Consider the following 18201-nt stretch of genomic DNA (forward strand, 5'->3'; position numbering starts at 1 on the left):
TACATATTTATATACATATATATACTCAAAATGATTATTTCACTTCTTCATCACATTAAATCAGATGTTATTGTGCTATAAACAACCAAAATTATGTTTCGTGACAGCAATGCTGTAACGATTATGTAGCGACCATTAATACCAGAGATAGTATTAGTGGAAATAAACGGGATGTTTTTCTTAACAAGTATTGCTACTCCCCTGGCTCTGGCATTAAATTTAGAATGATATATTTGGATTATCCGATTCTTCTTAAGTTTGTAACGCTCTTTTGTGAAGGTGTGTTTCTTATAGGAATATAATATCTGGTTTAAAGGTTTGGAGCTGTAACCAATCAGTTGGTGAAAATACGTCTCATGAAATAAAATAAGTGCTAATATGATGGTGTTTATGATGATTGGGGTGATCTCAGGTTGGGCTGGAGCTGCATTACAAACGAGGGGAGAGGGATTTAAAAAGAAGTGGGCATTTAGGAGGCAGGAGGGTCTACTGAAAGATAATATGGAGCATTATGGAGTACAACACCACCACTAACCATGACCTCAATCAGGAATGCAAACTCATGGAGAGTGAAAAAGGTGACAGATACCAGGGCAGACACAAAACTACTCAGAAATCATTCACCTTACACAAGTGCCCTATTTTGGGATCAAAAAGGCGACTGTCACCTAAAGGTGACTAGTTTGCATCCCTGCTCAATGCTAAACATATAATTGAATTAACACCTCTATGACAGTGTCAAAAAAACTGAACATTATAGGCATCATAAAAGTAAACTTTATGGCAGAACAGTTGTATTGGATTGTAGTAGAGTAGTAAGAGATGATGACAGGACAACAAAGGGGGAAATGAAGCGGAGTCTGTAACTTAGTTTACATTTCCAAACTACGTTACTGTTAACATTATTAGCTATGTCATTTAAAGGTAATGTTAGCTGTTACGTTGCGTATTCCATAAATGAACGTGCAGTAATTGACATGCAATACTAGTACTACCATATTGTATCACCCTCGATCCCTCCAGAAAATGGACTATCATTTGTATTTTTCGCTTTCAAGCCAACGCTCATTGAAACGGCAACCTCCCGGCATGTCGTCTGTTAGCCTCCCACTCACTGTCCCATCAGAGGGCACACATCAAAAAAGACTGACACACATGCGCAGAGTGGCAAGCGAGGCTCGAGCGGAGTCGTCTTCATTTTGTGCGAAAGGCAAAAGCAATTAGGCTCTCTCTCTCCGACTTATTTTATTTCTTTATCTAAAAATCGAACTATTCAGTCAGATAGCGATTTGTTATGAAAGTAATGCAATTAACGTTACAATTTCAAGCAGTTTCAAGCACTTTATTCAAAATCCAAGCACTTTTCAAACCTTGAAAACACCACATTAAAATTCAAGTGTTTTCAAGGATTTCCAGCACCCGTAGCAACCCTGAGTATATTATGCTAGCTAGAACCAACCTAGCTAGTCTGTAGTGGGAACTGGCTAAAGTCTTAGTCAGAAGTTTTAGTGAAAATAAAATATTTGAGGCTTGCACAAAGAAAAAAAGGCAGCATTTGCTTGCCTGAAGCTTAAGTGTTACTTTCTCTTCTGTGGCTGTTTGACTGGTGTCTGTATCTATACATAATAAAGACAAAATCAATATATTATATGATCTCTTTATTTATCGCAGCAAAATTTCAGTTTCCTGATTGAAACCAATGGATGAATGATAAAACTCACTACCATAGACACTATAGTAATACATAGGAATATTATAGTGATTTTTGGCTGTTTTTAGTTGTATTTTAGCTTACCTTTTTTTTCTTTGGGTTTCACTGCTCTGTAGTTTATCTGTCTTGCCAGCTCTGTGCCTATAATTTAATATATATCCCATAAGTAACCTTTTAATTATTATGCCAGTTTCCTGATTGAAGCCACAGACTGAAATGAAAAAATGTGATGTGACCATGTTCACTTCCCATGGAAACAGGGAAGGTAGTTCCTGCTAGTTTAAAACAGTAAATTATTTTGGAATATTTTGTGTAATAAAAAACTACGCAAAACACACATGGATGATTTTGGAGTCCATGTTCTCATCTCTTCCTTTAAGACCTTTAACAAATTGTTAGGTCCCCTGGTAAATTTGGCATACATATAATCCACCAAGCAGCTCTTACTGCAACAAAATCTCACCTTTTAGAATTGGTTCACTTTTTATTCCTACGGTTGCCTTCCACCAGAATACAGCATGGCAGGCTGCATTGAACAGCCTGAACCAACTCAAGTTAGAATTTTATTTAAATAAGTGCTGCTTGGTGGATCAGGTGTACGCCAAATTTACCAGAAGACCCTCAGGATTCGTAAAAGGTCACAAGTCATGCTCTGTGAGGTATGTATGTTTGCCAAGAAGCAAGGACACATTAAATTGCCAGATGTTTGACTGGAGTTTAGTGTGACGTTTTCTCCATATGAGAGAGAACGGCATGTATCACGGCTGTGAAACAGGGCTTTATTTCTGGCTACTGGTGTTTACAGTTTTGCTGAGAAATCCAAGTCAGTTTAGCCAACCAGTATTAGCCTGCTGGTTAATTAGCTTTAGTTTGCTGCTAAGTAGAAGCAGCTGAATCCGATTGTTGCCTTTTAATGCACACAGCCCAGTAATACTGCTGATCCAGGTCCATATGATGCTGATTACTGAGCCACACTTCCCTTCAGCTGTCAGTCATTTCTATGGTAGAAATGCCATGTATGTAAATGTAATCATCAGCTTGCAATTTTAGAGAAAACTATATTGAAAATTACTGTTTATCAATATGTGGGTAGTGCTTCTGACCCATTTCAATAAGAGGTTCCTTACACTGAAGCCTCAGTGTAATGCATTTAAACTCAGTTACCAATTTCAAATTTGGATGTCATAATCTCTTTTCTGTCAAAGAAATTCCTCTTGAATACTGCTTCACCTCGAGGGTAATGGTAATGGTATGGCCTCGGATCTTTTCTGTCCAGTACGAACTGAAATGTTAAGTGGACTCTTCCACAAGAAGTACATGATGAAAATATTATTTGTGCTTCCAGTTGGACTCGTTCCACTAGAGCTGCAACTGCTTTAACCCTAAAGGACTAATGGGTGATTTTTTTATTTTTGCCTATGTACTAGGGGCTGCTGTGGCTCAGGAGGTAGAGCGCGTCATCCACTAATCAGAAGGTCGGTGGTTCGATCCCCGGCTCCTCCAGTCCGCATGTCGAAGTGTCCGTAAGTAAGATACTGAACCCCAAATTGCATCTTCCCCAAACACTTTAACAGCCAATTTGATCCCACAGGTTCCTTGCTCCTCGTGTCATTACAATGAGAAAATCCCTCTCTTTAAACAATGTAAACAAAACCCATTGCAAAAGTATGAAATACTCAGTCAGGACATGTATTAGATTTTTTTCTAATTTGTTTTAATCCCGTATGTGATAGAACAACAGTAATCCAATAAAACATGTATAGATCTTATTGCAAATGTAGAAATTTCTTCCTAAGAGGATAAGATACAAATATTATAGCAAACCTAAAAAAAAGTCTCATAGGAATACTTACAATACGCTAAGATTCATATAAAAAGTGAACTATAAATAGGATTCTCATAATAATAAGGAATGCAGACAGACTATAGCAATGACTATAGTCATTAACTATATCTGAATGACTAGTAACACCATAATCATTTTTTAGTACTATAATTTCTTTATAGTAACATGTCTTCCTCCAGGCCTCCTATATACAGGCGCATCTCAATGAATTAGAATATCATGGAAAAGTTAATTTATTGCAGTAATTCAATTCAAAAAGTGAAACTCATATATTATATAGACGTGGGAACGTTGTGGGACATGGGAACATATTACATAAGACCAATAAAAAAACGGATTTTTAATACAGAAATGTCAGCCTACTTAAATGTATGTTCATGTATATGCACTCAATACTTGGTCAGGGCTCCTTTTGCATGAATTACTGCATCAATGCGGCGTGGCATGGAGGCGATCAGCCTGTGGCACTGCTGAGGTGTTATGGAGGCCCAGGTTGCTTTGATAGCGGCCTTCAGCGCGTCTGCATTGTTGGGTCTGGTGTCTCTCATCTTCTTCTTGTGAATACCCCATAGATTCTCTATGGGGTTCAGGTCAGGCGAGTTTGCTGGCCAATCAAGCACAGTAATACCATGGTCATTAAACCAGGTATTTGTACTTTTGGCAGTGTGGGCAGGTGCCAAGTCCTGCTGGAAAATGAAATCAGCATCTCCATAAAGCTTGTCAACAGAAGGAAGCATGAAGTGCTCTAAAATTTCCTGGTAGATGGCTGCGTTGACTTTGGACTTGATAAAACACAGTGGACCAACACCAGCAGATGACATGGCTCCCCAAATCATCACTGACTGTGGAAACGTCACACTGGACTTCAAGCAACTTGGATTCTGTGCCTCTCCACTCTTCCTCCAGACTCTGGGACCTTGATTTCCAAATGAAATGCAAAATTTACTTTCATCTGGAAAGAGGACTTTGGACCACTGAGCAACAGTCCAGTTCTTTTTCTCCTTAGCCCAGGTAAGACGCTTCTGACGTTGTCTCTGGTTCAGGAGTGGCTTGACACGAGGAATGCGACAGTTGTAGCCCATGTCCTGGATACGTCTGTGCGCGGTGGCTCTTGATGCACTGACTCCAGCCTCAGTCCACTCCTTGTGAATCTCCCCCAAATTCTTGAATGGCCTTTGCTTCACAATCCTCTCAAGGCTGCGGTTATCCCTGTTGCTTGTGCACCTTTTTCTACCACACTTTTTCCTTCCACTCAACTTTCTATGAATATGCTTGGATACAGCACTCTGTGAACTGCCAGCTTCTTTAGCAATGACCTTTTGTGGCTTACCCTCCTTGTGGAGGGTGTCAATGACTGTCTTCTGGACAACTGTCAAGTCAGCAGTCTTCCCCATGATTGTGTAGCCTACTGAACCAGACTGGGAGACCATTTAAAGGCTCAGGAAACCTTTGCAGGTGTTTTGAGTTAATTAGCTGATTAGAGTGTGACACCGTGAGTCTACAATATTGAACTTTTTCACAATATTCTAATTTTCTGAGAGACTGAATTTTGGGTTTTCATTAGCTGTAAGCCATAATCATCAAAATTAAAAGAAATAAAGGCTTGAAATATTTCACTCTGTGTGTAATGAATCTATATAATATATGAGTTTCACTTTTTGAATTGAATTACTGCAATAAATTAACTTTTCCACGATATTCTAATTCATTGAGATGCGCCTGTATACTGACTCCTGCGGTAGATAAGGCAACAAAACAGACATGGGTAAGATTAAAATAAGAATAAATACTACTATTTGGAAACCTCAATTTCAAGTGTATCTGCAACTAGTTTAGCTGGACGGCATTGAAAATGAGAGAATACAAGATATCAGACCGTTACTTTAACATTTTCTTTTTTTTTTTAGAAAAAAACCCCAAAAGAAAACAAAAAAACAGTTACACAAAAGCGGCGTATAGACAAGATTTGTGGAAGGGGAGAGTGCATGGCGTTAGGAGGGTGCATATGTTGGAGAAAAAAAAGAAAAAAGTCCACGAAAAGAAAGTGGTTTCTCTGCTGGTCAATAATGACTTAGAGCAGTGCTACTCAATATTTTAAATGACTGGGACCAGTAAACAATGGTACTACAATCTTCAGTGACAGCTCAAATTATTATTATTATTACAATTATCTGGGTTTAACACTTTAAATAAAGGAAAAAGGCCTATATAGCTGTATCAGCTAACATGGCCAGAAACTGCTCAGCAGCATCTCAGGGTGTGTGTGTGTGTGTATGTGTGTGTGTGTGTGTACGTGCTACTTTCTGAATAACTTTGCTTCATTGTTGAGCTTGGTTCGGATGATGCGCTTGGTCTCCCTCTCGTCCATTCCGTGCGTCCGCCGCATGTATTCTGTGGGGATAAGCAAAGACGCATTTTAAAGCTGAAATATGCAACTTTTTTTGGTTCCATCAAAACAAAAAAAAACAAAAAAAAACAAGTGAAACTAGCAGCCACAGTGCAGGGAAGTCATAGCAACAACAGAAAGCAGCAAGAAAAGAAAGTACAGAGAACATGTGGCAGACAAGACCCGTTCAAAAGAGAGTACATCAACGTTGCTTTTTTAGCCCCGCAACAGCAAAGGCTCTATGGATCACACTGTCGGTCAGTCAGTCGCTCACTCTGTTCACCACTTTTGGTCACGTAGGTGAAAGTGTGCCGCAGGGAGTTAGATTGCAGACTCTCAATCGAGAGACCCGTGTTTGATTCCTGGCAGGGACGCTTCCACAAAATTCAATGCTTTTAGACTCTTAGTCTTGTTTTTACTGTAGATTGGCTGTGTTTGTTGTATACTTCAACACCTGTGGTGACTTTATGGATGCCTCGGGCTACATGCCATTTCAAGGTAAGCTCATCAAGATGAGTGACAAGTGTTTGGGTGGGAACTTGACCAACTAAGGGGGCGGAGGGCGGAGGGTGGAGGGTGGAGTTAACAATACACTGTCTGCCTCAAGGTGAAAAGTTGTAAATTGTAGCATCAAATTTTCAAAAATGGTGATCTGTAAGAAGTGAACAACTGGTTTAGCCCAATAGTCCTCAAAGGTGCAGGGGGCCCCAGCAAAATGAGTTAAATGTATCTATAATAATCATAGGTTTCACTGTCACCACTATTATCACCCCATGCACAGTGTGAACTGCACAATACTAAATCAAAAACAACAAAAATCTTCCCATACAGTGGTCTAAAGTGTGAGTATTTAGGGGTCCATGACATGAAAATGTCTGAGAACCCCTGGTTTAGCTAACCAATGCTGGACAAAATCTAGCCTGCTAACATGGTGCCACTTCCTCTCAGTTTTGTTTTGCTTTACTCAGAACAAAGTAAACAAGCTGGCTTCGCTTAAGATTTTTGAAAGTCAAGATGTCTGTACTTCGTTAAAAATACATTTGACAAAGGTATGTTGAGGTAATATTGTGATATGAGGCTGTAGAAAAAAATATACCGCTGAAACCTTCAATAACTTACCACAAATTGCTTTAACCTTTGTAGGGCACAGCTGGGACTTGGCCTCCTTGTCTTTATGGGCATTGGTTTGTTTCCCAGACAGTGAAGATGATGCCATCTCTTCTCTAGAGAATAGGTCTGCCATCATCTCAAGCACAATCTTCTTTGGACTTTTGCTGAGACGTGAAAGTATTTTTTCCTTTATGGCTATTCCCTTGGCCAGTTCGACCTAAAACATGGAGACACACAACAGTTACTACCGGCAACAACTGCCAAGATCTGTACTGAGGGAGAAAGTCTGGGAGAAAAAGGCACTGGGAGCTTGTCTTCATGGAGTTTTTGTATGAAAACACTACCATGTCATCTTTGTTTGCTGTGGTTGCAGGGTTTGGTTGGGTTGGGGTCACAGTAGCGGGTAGAGGCTTCTCTGTCGCAGAGAACTGGCTTTTCTCTGGGAACAAAACACATGGAAAACTTTCAGAGAGTCATTACAGTGTTTTACTATTTAGGTCCAAAAGAATCAAACATACTCTTCTTGATATCTGTGAAATCTGGTAAATATGAATGTTTAAGTCCATTAAAGTACATACATCTGGATTACATTAGCATTATTTATTTATATAACTGTGCATTTTTATTAAGCCATTTGTTTGAATAAAGTGGCATCACTAATGCAGAACACTGAGAATTCTGGTAAACAGAGATGTTTCATGGCTTATTTGGCATGTAAGAAATGCTTTTGTAATTAATTGTATTATTGTAGATGAAGTTAATGATGCTCAATTCCTCCACAGCACTTTACGATGGCAGCAAATGGAAGTGAATGCTAATTCCCAAATACAAGAAATTAAATTTTAATAAACAGCTGCAAATCTCCAGTGCAACAACACATATGCTTTTGGACGTTTTATGCATGTCTGACCATGTAATTATTTGAGCAAAAATTCTTTAATTATTTTTGTCATTATTTTTCAACACGCTGCTGACAACATCAGTTTAACTATATAAATATAATCTTACAGTGTTAATTACCAAAATCTCCACACTCTCATGCTAAAATGCATATATACCCTTTGGAAGTCTCGCTTTCCTCAAGTCCTTTACCTCTTGGAGCAAGACAGGTAACTCTGAAAACACACACATTAAGAATTAGCCAGTATTTCCAAACTTTTGCTAACTGCATAAGTTTCAGCAAAAATACCACGGCCTTAAAAAAACAAATAGACTCAACACAGGCAAGATTGAGTATGACAGCTTCAAAGTTACTTTGTTGGGTTTGTCAACACAATACTTTTGCCATGATAACAGTCCGAATAACTATTCATGATTGTTTTTATAGAGCAATGATTGCCACACTGTATTTAAAGTCGAGATGAAATGAAAAATGCATTTTTAACCCTTTTAGATCACATCCCCGGTCATATTGTGCATCTATTTAACAATATATGCCAAAAAAAAAAAAAAAAATCAATTTCTTTGTATTCTTATATCAAAATCCAATCATGTTTTCTTCCTGTAAAACAAAATATGCCGTGTGCTTACGTAAGCATGTATCAACCAATTTCAACCAATAATATCATGACATCCACCCATCAATCATTCTTCAACCTCTAGCTAGCCACACTGGTCATATAAAACCGCACTTCACCGTTTCTGGGTCGTAGTAGCTGACAGAGCAATATGGAGAGAGCTAGGAAGAGATGTGTGTTTGGATATCAGTGGGCAAAAACTTTGTTTTCATTTCCAAAACAATGTCGCTGAGGTCTAATTCATTCATCTCTCCCTTGTCCTCCTCTGGATCCAACAACAGGTGAGGGAGGTGTGTGTGGAGCCAACTGTCCTCTGTAGCTCCGTTTCTCTCTGTAGCTCCATATCGTGCTAAACTCTAAGCCCCGCCCACTGTTTAGCGGTCCAATCAAATGCAAAGGATTTGATTTAAATCCCTCTTGTAACTGTACACCGCTCAAATATTCCGTTTCACTGGGAAATACGTCACAGTACAGAATCTAAAGATGCTCTAACTTCCGTTTCAGTGGGACTTTAAGCCATGGCACCTGTCCTTTCCTCAAATAAACCAAACCAGGGCAGACCAACCACTCCAAGAAAAAGCTGCTTAACTGCTGGCTGCATGTGTGTGTTGCCTGTAGTAATAGGGGGCTTTTATTTTGGAGACCAGACTGTCAGTGTGGCAAAGGTATCTATGATGACAAATCTTGCAAAATAAAATAATTTTGAAGTTATACTAAGTCATGCTCATGGGTAATTTAGGCCTAGTTGTTTTCTAAGTAATGGTATTTTTGCCATTTACCAGCTAACAAAGAATATGTAAACAAAGAGTGGTATTTACATGCCTATTAAATATGAATACCTAAGGAAAGTCTACCTTCAATAACAGATAGGCACTGCCTCAGCCTGGCGTTTTCACGCTTCAGCTCTTTCAGCCTGTGGTTTGCTCTACGCAGCTTAATCAGGAGCTCTGATTTGGGCTTGTCCTCCATGTCGGTGGCCTGGGAACAAACAAACAAAGACTATTAAAAAGAAAGTGCCACTTGTCATATCAGAGCTTTGGATGAAAGACTGAAAACACATCACTTCTGTCCATAACTAAAGTAAGTTTACCCCTACATGAAAACTAAGTGTATTATGTATTTAATAATCACTACTGTGTGGATGAGTAAAAAGCATTTTCACACTCTGATATCAATGTAGTTCTCTTTTAAATGCTGAGCTTTTGGTCACCTGGACTTTATCAGAGGATACAATACAGAAAAGGAGTGGGAATATAAGTAACACAGAGAGGTCAGAGAGGTGCACTCCTGTGTGTATCTGGACCTGAATATAGACCAAATCACAATGTTTATTTACAAAAACCTTTGGGTAGAAAACCTGCATCATCCCTACATGGAATTTGTACAAAGTAGCAGGTGTAGCACACAAATACAGGACAGAAAGACAAGAAAATGCTGGTGTTTGAGGATGTAGCTTGACTGTAGAGTGAGAAAGGAGTGGGATTTTTCTGATTTCCCATCCAAGAAGTGTAAAAGTGCACATATCCACACTTGCCGTCTAAACATGACCACTGGCTGTTAGATAGATCAATCACTCACTGTCCAGGTACCACAGTTGCACTGATGAAAGTAACTTCCCTTTCTGTAGACATTATGTTATTTTATATTGTTTCCATGCCCAGACATGTAATAATAAAGCTTCCAATATGTTGCGTGATGTGTGCGAACCATCACCAACGAACAGACCCAGGGTTTTTATTTAGATAGGTAGAGACGGTTGGTGTGTCACCCATCCCTGAGGTTTCAGGGTTCAGGCAGTGACACAACAGGATCACCAATGGGTGTCATTCTGTATGTAGCAGTCCCAGTCAGCTGTGTCTAGGCTAAGAGTATAATTGGACAGTTGGCTTGGCTGGTAGCTCACAGCTCCTACCTGAACTCTTATTTCTCTTCTCCTTCCTCCTCTTATCTGTTTCTCCTCTCTGGTCTAGACTCTCCATCTCACCCTGACTTCTCTAAACTTCTCTTGATATGCAGAACAATAGAGTAACATAGTAGATGGGAGTTAACGCAGAAGCTAGCTGCAACATGTATATTTTCATAACAAGTCTAAGTGGCAGCTTGTTGGGATTTGGTTAGCTAACTAGCTAACGTTACACTCGGTAAAAGTTCAAGTTAATGAAGCTGACAGCTAGTTCTAACAGTTCTAACAACACGTACACAGGTGGAAAAAAACGCATGGAAAATGACAATAGATACGTCCGATTAATTTTGTTTTTACTTTTATTATCCCTATACATCGTTGAACACGGTAATAACTGGATAGCTGACCCATAAACGCTCAATATAGCCCCGTTTCCTTACCTTGTTCGAATAGACCGCGCTACTGTCGCTTTAGCTACCCGGAAGTCATTTTTCCTGTCGTCATGACGTCACGTCGATAACGTCTGTGGAGTCACCATTAGGGAAATGTAGTTTTTAGTTCTAGTTTCAATACAGGGACATTCCAGCTGGTTTCCATGTATCATTCCCCTGTATGTCTAAATGTCCATGCAATTAGATAGCGTTTTCCCTCCTGTATGAAGGCTGGGCGACCGCCGAAAGCTCAGGAATTAGATGGAAACTGTATCGATAGTGGTAGTCCGCGGAAGACTTGTCTTTACTTTTCACGAGAGAGAGAGAGAGAGAGAGAGAGAGAGAGAGAGAGAAAGAGAGAGAGAGAGAGAGAGAGAGAGAGCGAGCAATGCAGCACTAAATTAAACTTACCAGACTTGTAACATGAATCAGTAACTCATGCACGCTGCTGCTTCTCTGGCGACAGCTTCCTTTTCTTACTAACACACACAGAGAGAGAGAGAGAGAGAAAGAGAGAAGGAACATAGCAATAAAGAATAGTTGGCTCTACTTGACAGAGTGCAAACCTTAAAGGCACAATCTGTTTGTTTTTTTTATTATTTATTTTATTTTATTACTCTAATAAAGCATATATCAACAAATGAAAAGTAGTTTAGTGCTAGTTAGGCTACATGCTTGCCAGCTGTGAGAGTCTTGGCAAGTAATGTCGCAAGTCGTCATAGATACAGAAAACACCTATATTAAATTCTATGCCGTCTGTCTATTCCTCCCCAGCAAACATTTCGACGTAGATCAGACGTCTAATCAACGTTGGTCCTGGAGGTCGACTCGACGTCTAGTGGAGGGGCTGATATTAAAGTTTTTCTGACATTGGACTTTCGACCCACGTCGTTTCAACGGCTCATAGACGACATCAATCCACGTCGTTTCAACGTTTTATAGACAACATTATTTCAACCTATATAAAATGTACGTTTAAGCCACTAAATACCCGCATACAAATAAAATAGAATTAAGCTAAATTTCACATCTTTCTATGATACCTTACAGTTTTTTAAAATCTTTAACCTATTTAGGGCATAGAGAAAGCTTCATCAAAAGACAGCATTCAGGATATAAAGAAAACACAAAAACATTTTGAAAATAATGTTGCATTTGCTTGTTTATTGAGATTCAAACCCCGTCCCCCCCAGTCCTTGCTGGTGCATGTTTCAGGTGAAGTCCTATGGCTGCTTTTTCCTTTTCTGTGGCCTTCACCTTCCATCTTTCACAGCAGCTGAAAAAGGCACAACAAAAAATAGTATTCATCTTTCCAGAGCCTCTTCTGATGTTGGAGCATTTTTTGACTGTCAACTGCGGAGGCGCCTGTCTGCGGCCGGGTCGTGTTGGAAATGAACACCATCTAGCGCCCCAGCCTGGCTAAAGCGCTTTCTGTCGGCTACACCAACTCTATTTAGCTAGCAACATCAGAAGCTACCACCCCCTCGCTATGAATAAAGACTGGAAAAATAGAGAAGAATGGGTCCTAAAAATAACCAAAAGTTCACAGGACAGCACGGGAAAACTGCTTTGCCACCCGACATGCACGTGTTTCATTTTCAAGAACACACAGCTAGTGTGCTATAGCTTCCCCACCCCCAGTTTGTATGTACAAATACGAAAACCACCTGAATCCTGTTACTTTGGCTGCTGCGACAACCTAATTTCTTGCCTGGTGTTCAGAATTGCAGTCTTTAGTATTTTTTAGCAAATTGTGTGTTGTGGTCAGATGAGACCAAAATCTTACTTTTTGGCCATGCACACCATCAGCAAAGTTTTCTCCAACCTTGTCAGACATTACAGGAAGAGGCTCAGTGCCGCTCTCAGGGAGGCTTCACCAAATATTAATTGTAGGGGTGCCAATCACTTTGAAACATATATTTGCAGAAAAAATATTGTACTACTCAAAATGATTGTGTTAAAATAAAAGTATACGGCTCCCCAATATGTTTGAGTCCAAAATATGACTCATTGCATGTGTTGTTAAGGGTGCCAATAATTCTGGAGTTGACTGTATATATATAGTCTCACTCCTCCTCTTGTGGATATGAGTTTATGTATGTGCATTAAAAGCGATGGCAGAGAGGATAAAATAGTCCTGGAGATGGTCCTGAAGGGAGGAAAGTCAGATCGTTGTGCAGGGGGTCAAAGAGGATCTTGTTGGCTTTAGAGAGGGCCCTTCTCTCATAAATGTCACCCAGGCTGTCCTGTTGAACACCCAGGATCTTGCTGACAATGTTTATTGTCTTCCTGATCATGTTTTTTTTTGGGCACCGTTTGTGTTCCCAAACCAGCAAAAATGACGTGCTGAACACCAAAGAGGTAAGAAGACCTACTGCGCACATGTATGATAGAGTAGCAGCATAAGATACTGTGGTACAGCCAGCTGTAGTGAACTCAGTCCCCCTTGATGGAGGTTTGAGTGAGACACAACACCAAGCCCAGAAATGGAATCTGTTGTTGCTTCAGCTCCTCTTGTTCCTTTGACCCTCACTACTGAAGCTCCTGCCATTACTTCAGACCAGGAAGGCTTGAGCAGCAGCCTGGTTGGCACTGAGGAGAAGGAGGAGGTGGAACAATCCTCTGACACCACATCAGGTAGGAGTTCTTCATCAGCTCCGTTCACACTGTAGCTAATGGCTGCTTCCATCAAGATGATCTGAGACACTGACTGTCCTCTTTTACTTTTCAAAGGTCAAAAAGACCAAGAAGAAGAGAGTCTGACGCTTCTTCCGCCGGCTGCTGCTGCTGTTCAGCCGAGGAAACAGAGAGGGACTGAAATCCTACTGCAAAAAATAAATTTAGTGTTGCATTACAATCAGTCCATGTCAGCCAATTTCTTTCATTTATTGTGAATTGATGCAATGTAAAATGAAAAAAAATATCATACAGGAATTGCATGTTGTTATTATGTGAAGACCTTGTAACTCCAACTTGATTTGACAACTGATTTTCATGTTGTAACTTCAGCTGAAGGCGTACATGCTGCTCTATGGGTTGAATCAATTCTATGACTCTTGGTGCTTATGAAACCCTTTCAAAACCCATTGGAAATCTGAAAAATCCATGATGGTAAAACTACAAACAAGGCTGTTTTTCTTAGTTCCTGAAAAGTTGATATTTTGGAGATACAAGGTTTTCACCTAACAGACAATATTTTAAATGCATTTGAAATCAATACATTAAATTATTATTCACATGAGAGGTTTGCAGAGGTTTAACAAGACATAAGAACAATAAGGATACAGAATGAATCGCCATCGACTCCGCCACAAAATCCAGGCAACTGTTACTGCAAAGACTGAAACATCACACACACACACACACACACACACACACACAGGAACATACAGAGAAACAAACATATGGATGACAAGGCATCAGCAGTTGGGGCAATCAAAATGCAAACAAAACAAATCTCCAAAACTAATTTGGTAAAATCCTATTGTGCCATAAGTAATGACAAATTATGAAGTTTTGACGCCACACTCCACATGGCCACAGATCTTCTGGAAAATTACAAAGGAAAGACAAAATGAAGAAGTGAGACTTTTGTTTTCAGGAACACTATTTTATATTAAAATAGCTAGAGTGTAACTTCTATGTAGGGGTTTGTGTGTGTGTGTGTGTGTGTGTGTGTGTGCGTGTGTGTGTGTGTGTGTGTGTGTGTGTGTGTGTGTGAGTGTGTGTGTGTATGTAGCTGATCAGTTTGGCTGCAGGGACTGGACGTCGCTGAAGGTTTTCAATGTCAGGAGACTCTGCAGGTTGGAGTTCAGGGAACATTAGAAACACAACAGAGAAGAGAGAGTACAAAACATTATTATCTTTTCAGAGAGAAATCAGGGACTGTGTCAAGGTGTTGACACCGGTGGTCAAGAGAAACACAGTTGGTTATTCTATTCTCTGTTTACAGATAATGTAGTGAAACTAATAGAAAGAAGAAATACATTGGCCCTCATTAAACTAAATACTTAGGGTTTATGTTCAGGGGATATTATAGAAAGAAGTGATGGATATGGTAATTTTTCTATCAAATAATGCAACATTAGGCAAGATGGGGAAGTATTTTACTTTGTGTGTGTGTGTGGGTGTGTGTGTGTGTGGGGGAGGGAGGGATACTAAGTTTATCAGGTGTTATGGGAGGGCAAAGGGACAAAGAATAAATAATCAGCTGCTATCTGCTCCTGTGCAGCTCACTGGGTTGAGCATTGCACTAATACTGCCAGTTTTGATTCCCTGGGTCCATCATACATGGTACCTGCAGCCACCAAATGGCATGTAGGCTACAAGTAAATGAAAGAACATTAATGAAAATCATTTCACTTTATTTTTTATTTTATCATAATTGTTATTTCTTATTCTTCCTTGTGGTCCTCACATATCTAACAAGAAGGCTAAAGGTGTTTTCACTTTCAAATTCATTAATGTATTGGATATACTTACTCTAAATCTAGGACTTTTATTTCTTCCATTTGCCCCAAATTCTCTCTATGAACCATAATTTTCCACAAATAATTACATTCATTTAATTTAAGTTTCCTAATTTCTGATTTTCATACCAGAAATGTACCAGATTCCATGGCTCATTTGTTACCTGCTTATGCGGAGCACACCTGCAGCCTAGTCTTATTGGTTTTGAATAATCACTATGAGGGGTCAAGTGCAGACTGACAGGTTTTTATGAGGGCGTTTTCAGCATTATCAAACAAGAGATATACTAGACCTGTGTAGAATAGAGCCATACTATTCAGCAACCCTCCACCTACTGCCATGGCGTGGATCCGCCCATTCTCACCTGACCTCACTCACTCCTAATCAATGGCCTACTCTATATATCCTGCCCATTTCCTTTGTTCTGGCTGGCAGCAACACGAACCACATGTGAGGGCCCTCTGTCCCTGTGATTCAGATACACGCCTATGGTTGTGCGTGATAAAGTGAGTTTACTACTTTCTTATGTTGTTGTGGTTATTTGTAGATTGGATGTGATTGACCAGTATATATTGGTAAATTGTCACCTTGCCTGTTTGCCTTGAGACTACAGATATAATATTGTGTGTAAGTGCGCAGTGCACATGATTTATTAATTGTAGCTCTTAAGGAAATGCAAGAATCCTTATAACCTAATTTAGAATGTTGAATTTCTTATGTTATGTAATTGTTACCTCTGCCAAGGAGATTATGTTTTTGGTGCCATTTGTTTGTTTGACTGTTAGCAGAATTACGGAAAAACTACTAAAACTATTGGCCCCGTTTTCATGAAACTTGGTGGAAGGGTGTAGCATGGGCCAAGGAAGAAGCCATTACATTTTGGAGCGGATCCGGATCCGACTCACAAACAAGCATTAATAGCACGAACCTTGGCGGAGGCCTGCGCTCTCCGAGTGCCCTTCTAGTTAAATGAATGTTTCTCTGTTATGTAGTACTCTATAATTTCAGCAGTGGTAGGCCTACCCCTCACCCCCTTGGTTAAAGTACTAATCATTGTTTGTTAGGAACCTAATTGTTAAGTGTGATGTTGGTTAACTGTATTGTAATTCTTGTGTGTTTTTCTGTTTATCATTTATAGAAAACCATAACCGTCAAGCCTCATCTCCTATTGCTCTACATGTGTGCATGGTGGCAATAAATGGCTTAAACGGAAACATCAGTTGTCCGTCCTACATTCTTGTCGATGTACCATGGTGATGCTCAATCTCCTGTGAACCAGTCCTCGAGATAGATTCTACTGTCCCCCCTTTACAGTGCCAAATGTAAAAATGGTTATCAAAAAAAGTGTAGACACCTTTTCAAATGTTCTTATTTTTATTGCATTGAGGCCTCAAATGAAAACCCATTGAATCACTTTTTTTCTCCACTTGAATTTGGATAGTAGCTACTACTCAGCAAAGCCAAGGTGAAAACTGAACGCAGCTCACTTCTGACAATTAATTAAAAATGGAAAAATACAACTGTTTGCATAAATATTCTCACCCCTTTATAATTGGGGGTTGTAACTGTTAAGACTTAATTAATCACAATCCAAAACATGCACAAAGCTAATTTGCATTAATATACTGTACATCGATACATTTCTATATATTCTGCACAGATTGTCACTTCTGTTCATGTTACCCCCCTCTGTGAGTCTGAATGCAGATGGATAATGACACATCCTGCATATACACCCTTGAAATGGACTGTATGCTTGTGTGAATTGAATGACTGCAAATACATTTGCATCTGCAGAATTAAAAAGCCAAAGATGCTCCTTCTCTTTACCTTAATTTCTTCTATTACCATTCTTTGCTGTTTCTATCTGTATCCTAGTCTTAATTTATTAATTTTTGACCTAGATTCTGCTGCTTCAGTGCAATTTCCTATGACAATATAGTTGAAGTTTCATCTTATTTCATTCCATCTCAAAAACAAAACTGAACTGGGTGAAAGAAAATGGTATAGGCTATTAAAAACAAAATGCATGAATGAGAAGTTAGGAAAATAAAGTGAAAATAGACCTGATTCAGAAAATGAAATCAGATGGAAACTGTGTGTGGTTGTGAGTGGGAGTGTGTTTGTTTCTATTCCTGGGGTAGTAGGAGTTTAAGGTCACGCAGAGGGAAAGAATGGCCACAAGCACCAATTCCAGGGATAGGGATGTTTGAGACCGAAGGTTATCTAGCATGTAGCGACTCACAGACTAGTCCGGATTATCCAAGTTTACCCCAAGGGCAATTCTGTTCGACCTTGTACACTGTCGAGTAGTAGTTTAAGTCCACACTCCATCAGATAGGTTGTGGGAACCATATTAAAATATCTATCTATCTATCCATCCAGAAAAAAACGATAGCAGCAATAAAAACTACCATTCCCATAATTCTAAGGTTTAAAAAGAATGCGTCTGACCGGATGTTGATAGTTCGATGTACGGAACTGATGCTGCCTTTTAATGTCTCCTCGTAACTCCTAGCCCCGAGATCAGCAGTCGTAAAAACGCTCTTGTTCGCGCATTCAAGTGCTTTTTGGACGAAAATAACAGCAAATCTGACAAGTAACAAAAGTATTTTTTGGCTGCTGTTGTTTTACTTGCGAAATGAAGGGGTACAGGCTTGTTTTGTGCTGCGGCAGTACAATGAAGAGGGGAAAGTCCGCATCAGGCATGTGCTTGATGTTTTGATTAATTTATTAGCCAGAATTTATTAACCTGATCGCATTACTTTTACCATCAATTGTGGACACGGCACTTCTATTTTCCTGGTCGTATTTACCAGTTTGTTGA

General features: G+C 39.5%; 1 protein-coding gene across 1 annotated transcript; it reads right to left on the minus strand.

Annotated features, from left to right (window-relative positions):
* Positions 1-5818: 5818 nt before the first annotated feature.
* Positions 5819-10942, minus strand: LOC139646007 (BEN domain-containing protein 6-like). The gene is made up of 6 exons (XM_071521902.1): positions 10914-10942; positions 9425-9548; positions 8112-8168; positions 7398-7492; positions 7063-7270; positions 5819-5948 (listed from the first exon to the last, which is right to left on the minus strand). The coding sequence occupies exons 2-6, from the start codon at positions 9537-9539 to the stop codon at positions 5854-5856; spliced, it is 570 nt and encodes a 189-aa protein (XP_071378003.1). The 5' UTR covers positions 9540-9548; positions 10914-10942; the 3' UTR covers positions 5819-5853.
* Between the last annotated feature and the right edge of the window lie 7259 nt (positions 10943-18201).

This window comes from Centroberyx affinis, unplaced genomic scaffold, assembly GCF_046629955.1.
Source record: "Centroberyx affinis isolate AG114_WGS23_722 - 3 ecotype Tasmania unplaced genomic scaffold, CSIRO-AGI_Caff_v1 ptg000939l_1, whole genome shotgun sequence".
Lineage (NCBI taxonomy): Eukaryota > Metazoa > Chordata > Actinopteri > Beryciformes > Berycidae > Centroberyx > Centroberyx affinis.